The sequence below is a fragment of the Podarcis pityusensis genome, assembly GCF_964106645.2.
Source record: "Podarcis pityusensis genome assembly, chromosome: 11".
NCBI classification, from domain to species: domain Eukaryota; kingdom Metazoa; phylum Chordata; class Lepidosauria; order Squamata; family Lacertidae; genus Podarcis; species Podarcis pityusensis.
Genome location: NC_138036.1, coordinates 9101921 through 9114607, shown reverse-complemented (window position 1 = coordinate 9114607; position 12687 = coordinate 9101921). Strand labels below are relative to the sequence as shown.

The 12687-nt window shown below is 44.7% G+C and overlaps 1 protein-coding gene across 3 annotated transcripts in view; it reads right to left on the bottom strand.

The window, feature by feature from the left end:
- The window catches only part of KATNAL2 (katanin catalytic subunit A1 like 2), a 38400-nt gene extending 25713 nt beyond the window's left edge, over positions 1 to 12687 (bottom strand). Inside the window, exons 1-4 of one of the 3 annotated variants that reach the window (XM_080973515.1) lie at positions 12490 to 12687; positions 4020 to 4090; positions 1838 to 2004; positions 477 to 513 (exon numbers count right to left, since the gene is read on the bottom strand). In XM_080973515.1, coding sequence (XP_080829641.1) covers positions 477 to 513; positions 1838 to 2004; positions 4020 to 4090; positions 12490 to 12540 — 326 coding nt within the window. In that variant the 5' untranslated portion in view covers positions 12541 to 12687. The remainder of the gene's footprint in view (positions 1 to 476; positions 514 to 1837; positions 2005 to 4019; positions 4091 to 12489) is intronic. The other 2 variants (XM_080973516.1, XM_080973517.1) reach the window with 2 other exon arrangements.

Here is a 12687-nt window from a genome sequence, read left to right as displayed (position 1 = left end):
AACCCAAGCGTCCACTGTATTCAAAATGCATCTCTGGGTTATTTGTGGGGCATAGGAATTCGTTCTTTTTTTTCCAAAATATAGTCCTGCCCCCCACAAGGTCTGAGGGACAGTGGACCAGCCCCCTGCTGAAAAAGTTTCCTGACCCCTGTCCAGTACATGGGAGAACCTGACAAACTGGGATGGGCTCTTTCCATCCTCAGTGCAACACATTTTGTGATGTGGTTTAAGCAGGAGTTGTGTGTGTGTGTGTGTGTGTGTGTGTGTGTGTGTTGGCGCTATGACTGTGTGTGCCTCTGCCAAGGGTGTGCTCTATGCCAAAGAGGTGAGATTTTGTGTTTGGCACCACCCACTTTAGGTATGGCCCCGCCCACTCCTGGAATGCAACCATCAGGAATAAATAATGTTGTGGCTGCATGGCTACGGAAAATCTTTTTTACTACCAACTGTGTCCACATGGCAGCCATTTCTCTTACCTTTTTTGTTTTCCTCCAGTTCTTGATTTGTTGTCTGCTGTTTGTTGGGGGGGAAAGAGAAGAGAGAGAGACCTTGCCTTTCTTTTAAATAAAGTAATGTATATAGTCGAGGGCCACAATCCAGCCACAAATTTAAGCACGCTGAAGCTTGCCCTGCACAGTGATCTACTCTTTGCTCTGACACAAGTTGTTCTTCCTTATAATGGAAGCTGACAACTGGACAACGAAAATGGATTCTACAAGAGACTGGTATTGATAAACTGGAAGAGTAAATACATGATCCCCTTTAATCAATGGTTGATGACACAAAAACACCCACATCATATGAAAGGATTGCTTACAGATGTAGACTTTGTTTGGATAACTATATTGACACCTGGAATGAGTTTCTACAGAATACAGTCGGTTACTAAGAATCAAATATATATTAGGAAAATAATATTATTCATATATCCATATAATAATGGAGATGTAACTGATTATAGTTACTGTGTTGTATTATATCTTTTTATTGTACTTTAGCACTTTTCATTGCTTTATTTTCTATAACTGAAATTCTTTTAATATAATATTACTATATATATTTTAAAAAGTTGTTCTTCCCTATAGCCAAATGTTTTAAACATGCATGCAACAACACGGACCACAATTGACTGGGAGGTTCTGCTCAAACCCCACTGAAACAAAAGGAAACCCAAGTGCCTGGTAGGACCCTTGCAAAGCATCCCTTCATTTCAGAAAGGTTTGGACAGGACAACTTCCCGGGCAGTGAATTGCGTACATAAATTCCATCCCATTACCGAGAAGGCCCTCTGCCTGGTTCCCTGTAACCTCACTTCTCGCAGTGAGGGAACCGCCAGAAGGCCCTCGGAGCTGGACCTCAGTGTCTGGGCTGAATGATGGGGGTAGAGATGCTCCTTCAGGTATACTGGACCGAGGCTGTTTAGGGCTTTAAAGGTCAGCACCTTTAATGCAGAATGGAGAGCGGTTATCACCATTCCAATTTGCATCCAGTTTGCACCCACAGCTCTCAATCCAGCAAGTGAAACCAGAAATCCAGCACAGAAACCAGCTTCAGAAAGCCAGTGTGGCACAGTGGTTGAGTGTCAGACTGGGGTCTGGGAGTTCAAATCCCTACTCAGCCGTAAAGTTCACTGGGGTGATTTGGAGCCAGTCACATTCTCTCAGTTTAACCTACCTCACAGGCCTGTTATAAGGGTAAAACGAGGAGGAATGCTACCAACACACCAGCACGGTGTTAAATAAAATTTCAAACACTAGTGGTAATAAGAAAATCTGAATTTTAAATCTGTAAAGGAAAAAACCCCCACACACATTTATTCTGGAAATTAGCCACATACTGGTGTCTAAGGCTTTTTTGGTAATCTTTGGGTACTTCTGGAATTTGACATAGTAGTAGCTTTCGTATTCCATCAAAATTGTCTCAAGGTCAACATTGTCGCAAACTTCAAAGCGCCGCAAGCCCAGCTTCGTTTCTTGCTCCAGTGCGTTTGCAGCATCGACATAACTGGGAATTACAGATTTGGGGGTTCAGTTTATTCAATTGTTATAACATTGTAGGGGGAAAAACCAAAACGTTTTATACAAAAAGAGGCGGGAAGGGAGAATGGCAACATAAAACAGGACCAGGATCATTGCATCATCACTGAAACTGTTAAGTACATCATCATCATCACCACCACTCTGATGTTGGTCTTTCCAAGTGGATCCAACCCCCAAGCTGCCACTGGACAAACAGCTCTATCCAATAGCCACTATTTCGTGTGCACCTCCAACTGATGGCATCATAGCCTATTCCTGGAGTTACCAAAATAGTGCCCACAAGGACCATGGACCCCTTGGCTCCTGCTTTCCACCCCATCCTGACACTGGCATTTGAAATATTTATTAGCTATACAGTGGTACCTTGGGTTACAAACGCTTCAGGTTACAGACTCCGCTAACCCAGAAATAGTACCTCGGGTTAATAACTTTGCTTCAGGATGAGAACAGAAATTGTGCTCCAGCGGCGCGGCAGCAGCGGGAGGCCCCATTAGCTAAAGTGGTGCTTCAGGTTAAGAACAGTTTCAGGTTAAGAACGGACCTCCGGAACGAATTAAGTACTTAACCCGAGGTACCACTGTATATATGTTCTTATGGAACACAAGGTCCTTTCAATGACAGTCATCATGTGATAGCAGTCATCCAAACCTCTCATCACATGGCAAACACTCCTTCCCTGAGAGTTATATTTTCAAGCAGCAGTATTACTCATTCTATAATAATAATAATAATAATAAATAATAATAATAATAATAATAATGTATTATTTGTACCTCGCCCATCCGACTGGGTTGCCCCAGCCATTCTGGGAGACCTCCAGCATATAAAAAAACGTTTTAAAAAATTGAAACCTTAAAAAAAAACTCACTTCCACTGGAGGCAGTGACGGACACCAACCTAGATGGCTTAAGAAGAGGATTAGACAAATTCAAGGAGGACAGGGCTATCAATGGCTGTTAACCATGATGGCTATGCTCTGCCGCCACACAGTTGGAGGAAACAATGCTTATGAATACAGTGGTACCTCAGGTTAAGAACTTAATTCGTTCTGGAGGTCCGTTCTTAACCTGAAACTGTTCTTAACCTGAGGTACCACTTTAGCTAATGGGGCTTCCCACTGCCACTGCGCCACTGGAGCACGATTTCTGTTCTCATCCTGAAGCAAAGTTCTTAACCCGAGGTACTATTTCTGGGTTAGCGGAGCCTGTAACCTGAAGCGTCTGTAACCCGAGGTACCACTGTACCTGTTGCTGGAAAATCATCTCCCACATTTTAACAACCCATCACTGTGGTGACAGGTTCAACAGGCCAGCCAAACAAAGCATGTAATTAGGTCGTTTGCCTGTGGAGTGTAGGAATCCCTTCCAGCTGACTAAGCAGAACAGCTTTCAAATACAGTGGTGCCTCGCAAGACGAAATTAATCCGTTCCGCAAGTGTCTTCGTCTAGCGGTTTTTTCGTCTTGCGAAGCAACCCTATTAGCGGCTTAGCGGATTAGCGCTATTAGCGGTTTAGCGGCTATTAAAGGCTTAGCGGCTTAGCTGCTAAAAGGCTATTAGCGGCTTAGCGGCTTAGAAAAAGGGGGGGAAAGCGAAAAAAAATCTTAAGACTCGCAAGACATTTTCGTCTTGCGAAGCAAGCCCATAGGGAAATTCGTCCTGCGAAGCGCATCGAAAAACGGAAAACCCTTTCGTCTAGCGGGTTTTCCGTCTTGCGAGGCATTCGTCTTGCGGGGCACCACTGTATTAAGTCTTTCTCTAGGACACAAATTTACAGAGGCTGCCAGCCTATAGTATACCTGGAAGAAAGCCCAGTAGAACTCTACAAGTTTTACTACACAGCCCGAAAGGAAACAACGTTTGCAATTATCTAGGGTTATATCTTTGCTAACCTATTTTATTTTAATTGAACAAGAAAAACAGATCAGTAAAAAAACAAAAAAACGACATGAATATTTGCTAGTAAGCAAAAGAAAACATACCCTTCATCCATTAAATAATGTAAAATCAGAATGAGGAGGTTTTTCCGACGGGCTTCTGATCGCATCTCTTCCTGCATATAAAAGAGAAAGTTTTAGAATATGATCCTCTTGTAGAAGTCTATGGCTGTTGAGAAAGAACATAAGAAGAACCTACTGGATGCAGCCAGTCTTCCATCTGGCCCAGCATCCAGTTCTCACAGTGGCCAATCAGATTCCTGTTGGAAACCTGCAAGAAAGACCTGAGCACAAGAGCAACTCTCCCCTCCTGTGGTTTCCAGCGAAGTATAGCCATCACTGAATCTTTCATCAAAGTTTCCTGGAACCAGGGCTCTTTCATGTGTCCATGCAGCTTATGAGACTCTGAAGCAGCAATGGATAATTTTTTTTAGCCTGACGGACACATTCTTTGCTGGGCAACTATGGCAGGTGGGGCAATGGATGCAAATTTAACATTTGTACAGTAGACTTCTTCCTGCCCATACTCACACAACCCTCTCCATCTTCCATCCAGGCAAGGAAGAGACATTATCAGAGTTCAAGGACACATCCCACCAGTTTTACACATGCAGCTCCCATTTACAATTGATGCGGGTGGCGCTGTGGGTTAAACCACAGAGCCTAGGACTTGCCAATCGGAAGGTCGGCGGTTCGAATCCCCGCGACAGGGTGAGCTCCCGTTGCTCGGTCCCTGCTCCTGCCAACCTGGCAGTTCGAAAGCACGTCAAAGTGCAAGTAGATAAATAGGTACCGCTCCGGCGGGAAGGTAAACGGCATTTCCGTGCGCTGCTCTGGTTCGCCAGAAGCGGCTTAGTCATGCTGGCCACATGACCTGGAAGCTGTACGCCGGCTCCCTCAGCCAATAAAGCAAGATGAGCGCCGCAACCCCAGAGTCGTCCGCACCTGGACCTTATTTGTCAGGGGTCCCTTTACCTTTTTACACACAAAGTTAGGTTGCAGTCCTATACACCACTACTTGGGAGTAAGCCCATTAAGCGAGCAAACGTGTGTAGGATTCTACTGCAAAAGTGCAAGATTTACAGTCATTATAGTCTACATGAAGCAAGTGTCGGCCGCTATTTGACAGTGAAAACTGTTCATCATTTTTTTAAATAATCATTAGCTCATCTACTGGAATCTGGCTTTTCCAGAGGAACCAGAGAGCCATCTGGTGGCCCAGGACAGAAAGTTATTTTTCTGTTTGTGCATTTTTCAAAATGAGTATTTTTCTTGTACTTTATGAAATGTGAGTAATACGGTAGTTCCGAAACTATGCTAGGAAAGCTCACTAGTGTGCTGCAAAAAATGGCTAGCAATAAAGAAATAAGGTACCAGGAGCTCAAAGCACCCAGCCACAGAAAAGGATGCAACACAACACCCACTCCAACCATCTGGAATTAAGGACCTGGGTTTTCAGAACAGAGGATAGGACTTCAGGTCTGGTTTTCACTTCTGCTCCTTTCCTTTTTTTTCTTGTTGAAAACAGCATCCTCAGGTATTCCAGTTGTTGGTTGTGGTTCTACTTAACCGACTAAGAATTTCTTTTTAAACAAAGATCTCTGCTTGGAATGTAGGGATAAGTGGAGATGCTTTGAAAGGGAAGCAAAACTCCGCCGTTCTCCCAGCACTGAGGCTCATCCACATGGAGACTAATCCTGTACATAAGATTTACGTTGTCTGCTTCATGTTGCATTTGTGATGTTCTATCATGTCATTGTTATTGATTGTTTGTAAGCCGCTTTGCGAATGCGTGCGAATGAAAAGCAGCACAGAAATATAATTTCTTGTGCTACAAAACAAAGAAATAAAATGGGGGAAAGTGCAAAAAGAAAGAAAGAAAGAAAGAAAGAAAGAAAGAAAGAAAGAAAGAAAAGGATGTAACAGAATCACCTGCCCTTCAAGGAGGCTGCCCATTCCATCTGTGCATGAATGCGCACAGTTCCACTCATGCAGTGGGACTCTCCTTCCTCTCTTCCCCCTGTGTGCACCCTCAAAATCTGCTCCAGGTGTTGAGGGTGTACAGAGGCAGCAGATGCTGAGGATATATAAAGGAGGCTGCAGGGCAGAGGAGAGGACAGAAAAGCTCCGTTGCACAAGCAGAGGTCTGCTGCATTAGAGGAACAGCAGCTTTGGATACGACCCAATCTTTTAAATAGCTTTTACATTTAATTGCTTTTATCGCCAACGTTTTTATCGTGAAATCACTTGGGGGTATGTTATAGGAAGTGACCCATAAATAGAATCAAATATATAAAGTTGCACTCCTAGGATTTTGAGATAAAGAAGGGGCAGCTACTCCCCATTTAAGGAAACACACAGCCTGCTTTGTAGCCCAGATCTTTTCCATACGTGATCTGCACAATTCCTATTAATTATTCTGAGTGTCATGGGCCACTCACTTACATCAGGATAGTTTTGCAGTCCCAAATAGAGGAGGAGGGAGGAGGAGGGAGGAGGAGGAGGAGGAGGAGGAGGAGGAGGAGGAGGAGAAGAAGAAGAAGAAGAAGAAGAAGAAGAAGAAGAAGAAGAAGAAGAAGAAGAAGTGGGAGGCTGGCTGCAAGGAATGGAAAATGGAGCTCTGACCTTCATGACACCAGATGTTGGGGAGAAGCAGCTCTGCCAACTCTCTTGATTCCCCCTCCTGCAAAGTCACGTCAGGAATGGGGGAAGAATTGAGCAGGAGAAGGCAGCTGGAGTCTGAGGGGCAGGATACAGCCTCGTTGCCAAGACCCAGGTGCCCCCTCTGTCTGTAGTAGAGATCGGATGCACATTTGAAGCACAGCAGATCCGTAAGGCGAGAGAGTCTATCGAGTGAGCTCACTCTGCCTCATCTTTAAAAGCTTTGCAGGGTGGGCATGGCAATTGTTGGGATATCTGTGTTGCTTCTGTCTGGCCCTGCATCTCTTGCCATGTTTGTGTACCTTGGACCCACTTATCGCTGCTGAGCCTGTACCGTGAATAAAGTTCTCTTCTTTACTCTCATATAAGAGCTGCTGTCATCAAGCACTGGGACAGGAGCATAACACCAAGAACAATATTTAAGGTGTTTCTTTTTTAAAAGACCAGTGCTAACGTAGACCTGCCAAAGACAGACACTGCCAATGGTTACCACAGAAGTGGTAGATGTTGTACATGTGTGAAAGAATAGAAGCACTTAACGAGCAAAACATTACTTAAAATTCAGTTTAGGTTTATAGTGATTTACGCTCGCTTCTTTAATTGGTATGTAGAATGCCACCATCTTTACAGCCATTGGTATTTCAATAGATGTTTAAGTGTTTAAAGTTTAATAAGCTCCCATTCCTAGAACAAAAAAATGGGTGTAATTAAATTTTCAATTACTATAAAGGGTTTTTGGTCCATACAATTAATAAAAGCTTAAGGCACTTAAACAGGAGCTAGTTTTAAATGCTAAAAGTGCTTCCCTAATTAGCTTCAATGCTTACAGAGTACATTATTCATTTCTTAAAATGCCACACATAGTTTTTGCTGCAGCTGCCAAAAGATGAATTAGCATGCAATCAAAGTTTTAATATTACGATCAGATAATTCCTCAAGGTTCTTTTTTTTTTTCTTTTAGAAGATGCTGATGGCGCTCTGCTTATTTTAAATGAGATGAAGTTGTGATGATCAACCTGCTTTGTTCTGCATTTATCATGGCCCTTGGAGAATTTGGTGCTGCCTTCCCATCTTTAAACAGGGCTCTGGCATCCCATTAAACATCTGATTAGCCAATCCAAAAGAAAATAGCATCACATGCATTAACCATACAGTGATGTGTTAATATTCACCTACATTTTGGATGAATAGGTCCTAAAAGTTGGCCAACCTGTCTTTTACTCAAAGCAGGCGGGAAAACTTTGCTTATTTTAAGGTCCACACTTCTACTTGTGCATCCAAACCGCACATTAGTTTCTTTCTCTTAGACACAGTGCATTTTCTCTTGCTCTCAATTTCATCATGCATTTAAGTCTGAGCCAATGCAACCAGACTCATGAATGCACATATCTACTAGAGACTGTGTACAATCACAGGTAGTCCTGAGGAATGCACACAAACTGACTGCTTCAATGGGATTTTGCACACTACCCAGTCAATATGGTTAGTCACCAATGTCAGATAATGTGGGCAGGGGGATTCTAGTCATTTCCTAGCTGATTGGGGACTGGGGATAAGGGAAGCCAGCGATTTTCATATTTAATGAACTTCAAAGAACTATTTTCACATACTGTAATTTCATCTGCTGAAAACAATGCAAAAGGTTCCAAGGCATGTTCTAGAGTCTAGGCACTGATGTTGCCAACTTGGGGGGGGGGGGGGGCTATCTGCAAACAGGAGAGAAACGTTCTGGGCACCATACACATACACAGCACATAACCAAGCACACAGCACAACCTATCATACTGGCTACAAGAGAACTAATTTCACTAGGGGGAATGGGCAAACATGCAGCATGTTGGCAATCTGTAGAGCTAGCAGTCGGTTCACATAAAGCTCAAGTCAGCCATTGAGCCTCAACATCTACTTGTGAAAAACAAGAGTGATCCCAGGCCCTTGAACACCTCCGCTCCCCAACAGGTCTCTGTAGCAGGGACAGGTCAGTAGCGGGGTAAGGGTGGTAAGCTACCTTTCAAGGAAACTTTGCCACAAATGTCTCACTGAAGAATTCCAGTTAACAAATGACGCTGCTTAAAACCAAGTCATTTCAGCCCAACCCACAACTGGCTAAGCTATCAGGGACATGGCCTTTTCAGTTGTGGCTCTGTGGTTGCAGAACTGGAGGGGGGGGAGAGTTCCCTGCCCCAAATCTCTTTTTTGCAGTTTTTAGACATGCCATGAATACAATTTTTGTCCTTCTCTGTGAGCAAGTATTACTACATCTATGTCAACTCAGATTCTGTTTTAATACCTTTCTGATACCAGCTAAACCAGGTGAGCATAGCCTATGGGTCTCAAACCCTTGGTGAGTTAGGGACTTCCCCTAAAGACAGGCTCCGGCAGACTGAGTGGACGGGGCCAATAGTGCACCCAGTTGTCAAGAAGGCGGTTTCTGCGTGTGCTATAGAGGAAAGTGAGAGGCAGAAGGGTCTCCTCAACCGGGGAATGTAGCTCATCTAGGAAAAGGAAATATCTGATCCTAATCCTCCACTACCTTGTGGGATAGCTTTGTGAGAAGAAAAGAATGAGTAGTAAACCCTACACAAATCGGGAGTGGAGTCCCTAACTAGCAATGTGCTGAATCTTGGCCTAAGGCAAGGACACCCGACAACCACTCTCAGGAACAGGCTGCTTATACCTGCTGGCTTGGGCAGAGAGGGGGGTTTAAAGGGAGGGTGAATCCTGGCAACGTCCAGCCATGGAAAGTTTCCTTGCCGTGTTATGTAATGCTCTCCCTTGGGTGCCTCTGGGAATAAGGCAGCAAACAGGGAGGCTATGATAAGCAAGGCCCATTGTGCTCAGAACAGGGAAAGGGCACCAGATCCCAGCAATGAGAGGAATGGCCAGATTAGCATGGCTGAGATGTTGTCCTGCTGTGTGGTAGGATAACCAGGTGAGGGCTGTCGGGATCTCCGCTTGACCAAGCTGATAAAAGTTCATTTTCCTCCAGCTGAGTCCTTCGGAATCGCCTCCCGACGTGATTAAGAACCTGAGCCTTTGATGAGGCCTCAGGCACATTCCCATCCAGCAGAGAATCAAAGCAGCACGCGGAAGTGATAAGATTTATGGCTACATGGCTAAAGAGTTTTATTTCTCGCTACGCAGACAGAAAAGAAACAGCCTCTCTCTATGAAAGCAGAGAGCAACTGAACAACAAAGGAACAGGAAACCAGTACGTCACATCCACATCCGTCTCCTGTGAGACTTCCAACAGCCTGGACTGTCTCTGGAATGTGTGGAATGTAAACAGAGTCTTGTGACTCCAAAGCACTGCTCAGTGGCAAACAGAAACTAACAAGGGCAGCTGATGGGTCTTAAACCCTTGGTGAGTTAGGGACTTCCTGTGCATGTGAAGACAGGCTACGGCGGATCAAGCGGATGAGACCAATAGTAGGTCCAATGGTCAAGAAGGTGGTTTCTGCACGTGCTGTAGAGGGAAGTGAGGGGCAGAAGGGGCTCCTCAACCTGGGAAGGTGGCTCACCTTGAAGAAGGAAAACTCTGATCCTAAACCTCCACTGCCTTGTGGGACATCTTTGGGAGAAGAAAAGGCTAAGGAGTAAACCCTACACAAATCTGAAGCTGAGTCCCTGAGACGGTTGGATGGCGCCTTATATGCCTGTTAACACCTCCTTTCAGCAACTCCTGCAACCAAGGTGGTGCTCTGCTTTTCTTTGGCCCACTTCATTGAGCCTGAGAGGGATGTCTTGTTGTCTGGGCAGCCCAGGACCTCCAGCCACACTGTCCAGGCTTATGTCCTGGAGAGGTCCCTTTGGGGCTGCTAACGCAGTGGTTTGGCTTTAACCCTGGAGGCACACTCCGTTGTCTCTTGAGACAGACAGACGCCAATTCTTATTTTGTTACTGATATTACAAGTCACCGGGATTTTCTTGGGGGGGGGGGAGCTGTAGCTCAATGGCAGAGCATCTGCTCTGCATGCAGAACACCCCAGGTTCAATTTCCAATGGCATCTCCAGGTACAGCTGTGAGTGAAACCTGCCCAAAACCCCGGAGAACTGCTGCCAGCCAGTGTTGACAATGAATTAGATAATTGGACCAACGATCCAATTCACTATAAGGGAGCTTCCTGCGTTGCTGCTTAGGGAAAGGTGTTATGTGCTGAAGTTCTCACCCTGGGCCAGCAGGGGGATACTGTAGATAGTTATGCAAATGAAGGATCGAAAGTGACATTCAGTGATTGGATAGTTTTAGAAAGTTGTTACAGTAACATTGTACTGGAGTTCTATATAAGCAGGCTGACTGAACCCTTCAGTTCTGTGAATAAACAAGAGCTGTTTGAAGAATCGCTGTGTCATCTGATATGTTCACCCACAATGTAACACTGGCGACGAGGATGGGATGGATTGACAACAGAGCACAGCCATATGCAGCCACCCTCTGGGCAGAGCTGAATCACTGAGCTGAAACACCGAGCAAAATCACTGAACGTCACTTTCGATCCTTCATTTGCATAACTATCTACAGTATCCCCCTGCTGGCCCAGGGTGAGAACTTCAGTACATAACAAAAGGTAATAACGCACTGGCAGGACATCTGCTTTGCATGCACAAGGCCCCAGATTCAATCCCCGCAACTCTAGGTAGGACTGGGAGGGAACCTTGTCCATAGCTGTAAACGTTTTCCTTTTTTTAAGGGAAATTCCCTTATTCCAAATAGGATTCCTCGCAAGGAAAGGGAAAAGTTGACAGCTATGACCCTGTCTGAAATCCTGGTGAGCCACAGTCAGCCAGAGTAAACAATACTGAACTAGGTGCGTCAACGGTCTCACTCAGTGTAAGGCAGCTTCTTATGTTCCTATAGATTTTACCCTGAAAGACAGGAGTGTGAATCAGTAAAGCGAAAGATTTAATGAAGCATGCACTCTGCCACAGACATACGATTAAGCTGAATGTTGGAAGATTAAAGAAAGATTAATGAAATAGTTTTTTCACACAGTACATTAAATTATGGAACTCATTCCTACAGAGGCAGCAACAGCCACCAACTTGGATGGCTTTAAGAAGACAAGACAAATCCATGGAAGAGAGGGCTATTGATAGCTACAAGCCACAATGGCTACACATTCTGCCCTTCACAATTGGGAGGCAGCAATGCTTCTGAATACCAGTTGCTGGGGACCATAGGATGGGGAGAGTTGCTCATGTGCAACTGGTTTTTGCTGGTTTCCCAAAGGCATCCAGTCGGCTGCTACAAGAACAAGATCTTAGACTAAGTTGGGCCCCTAGCCTGATCCACCTGGGCTCTTCTTATTTTCTTATGTTCTTACAGCAACGTCCCCTAGGAAAGACCCTCCTGGCTTGGCCTCCCCACCTTGCAAGAATGCAGAAATGATGTTATTTCGATTATTGAGAGCTGCTTTGAGCTCAGCATTTGCCATTGGAAAAGCAGAATACCATTTATTAAAACCACTCCTATTTCATCATCACTTTTTCTCCTCCCATTAACGTTGATATTATTATTATTATTATTAATATAAATTAATAACCCTTCATCTGAAGATCCTAGGACGGTTTAAAGATTTTATACATTTATATATACATTTAAACAGCTTGAATAATTATAAGTTTGTTTGTGTGTGTGTGTCTGTATTATTCAGGCTGCTTAAACGTCAATATTGCCAACACCCAAAAACTTTTACTTTCTCTTGAAATTCAAGAAACCATCCATCCCGGGGCAGCGTTACTGCGCGTGCGCGTTCCAGTTCACCTGACGCATGCGCAGAGACAAAGCGCTGGGGGGGGGTTACCATAGTAACGGGGCGAAGCGAAACACAACGACGCCTACTCTTCCACTCACCGCCTCTCTGGCCTGATAAGTAGATTTCAACGTTTGGTAGGTTAGCTCCATCTCGTACACGAGAAAAAATCCCTCCTATTCTCCTTTCGGGGCTTTATGAGGCGACACACGAAGCTCCGCGGCCTTGGCGGCGTCTTTCCCGAGGCGTAAAGAGTATAACCAATCAGTACCCCGGAACATACCACGGCTCAGCCAATA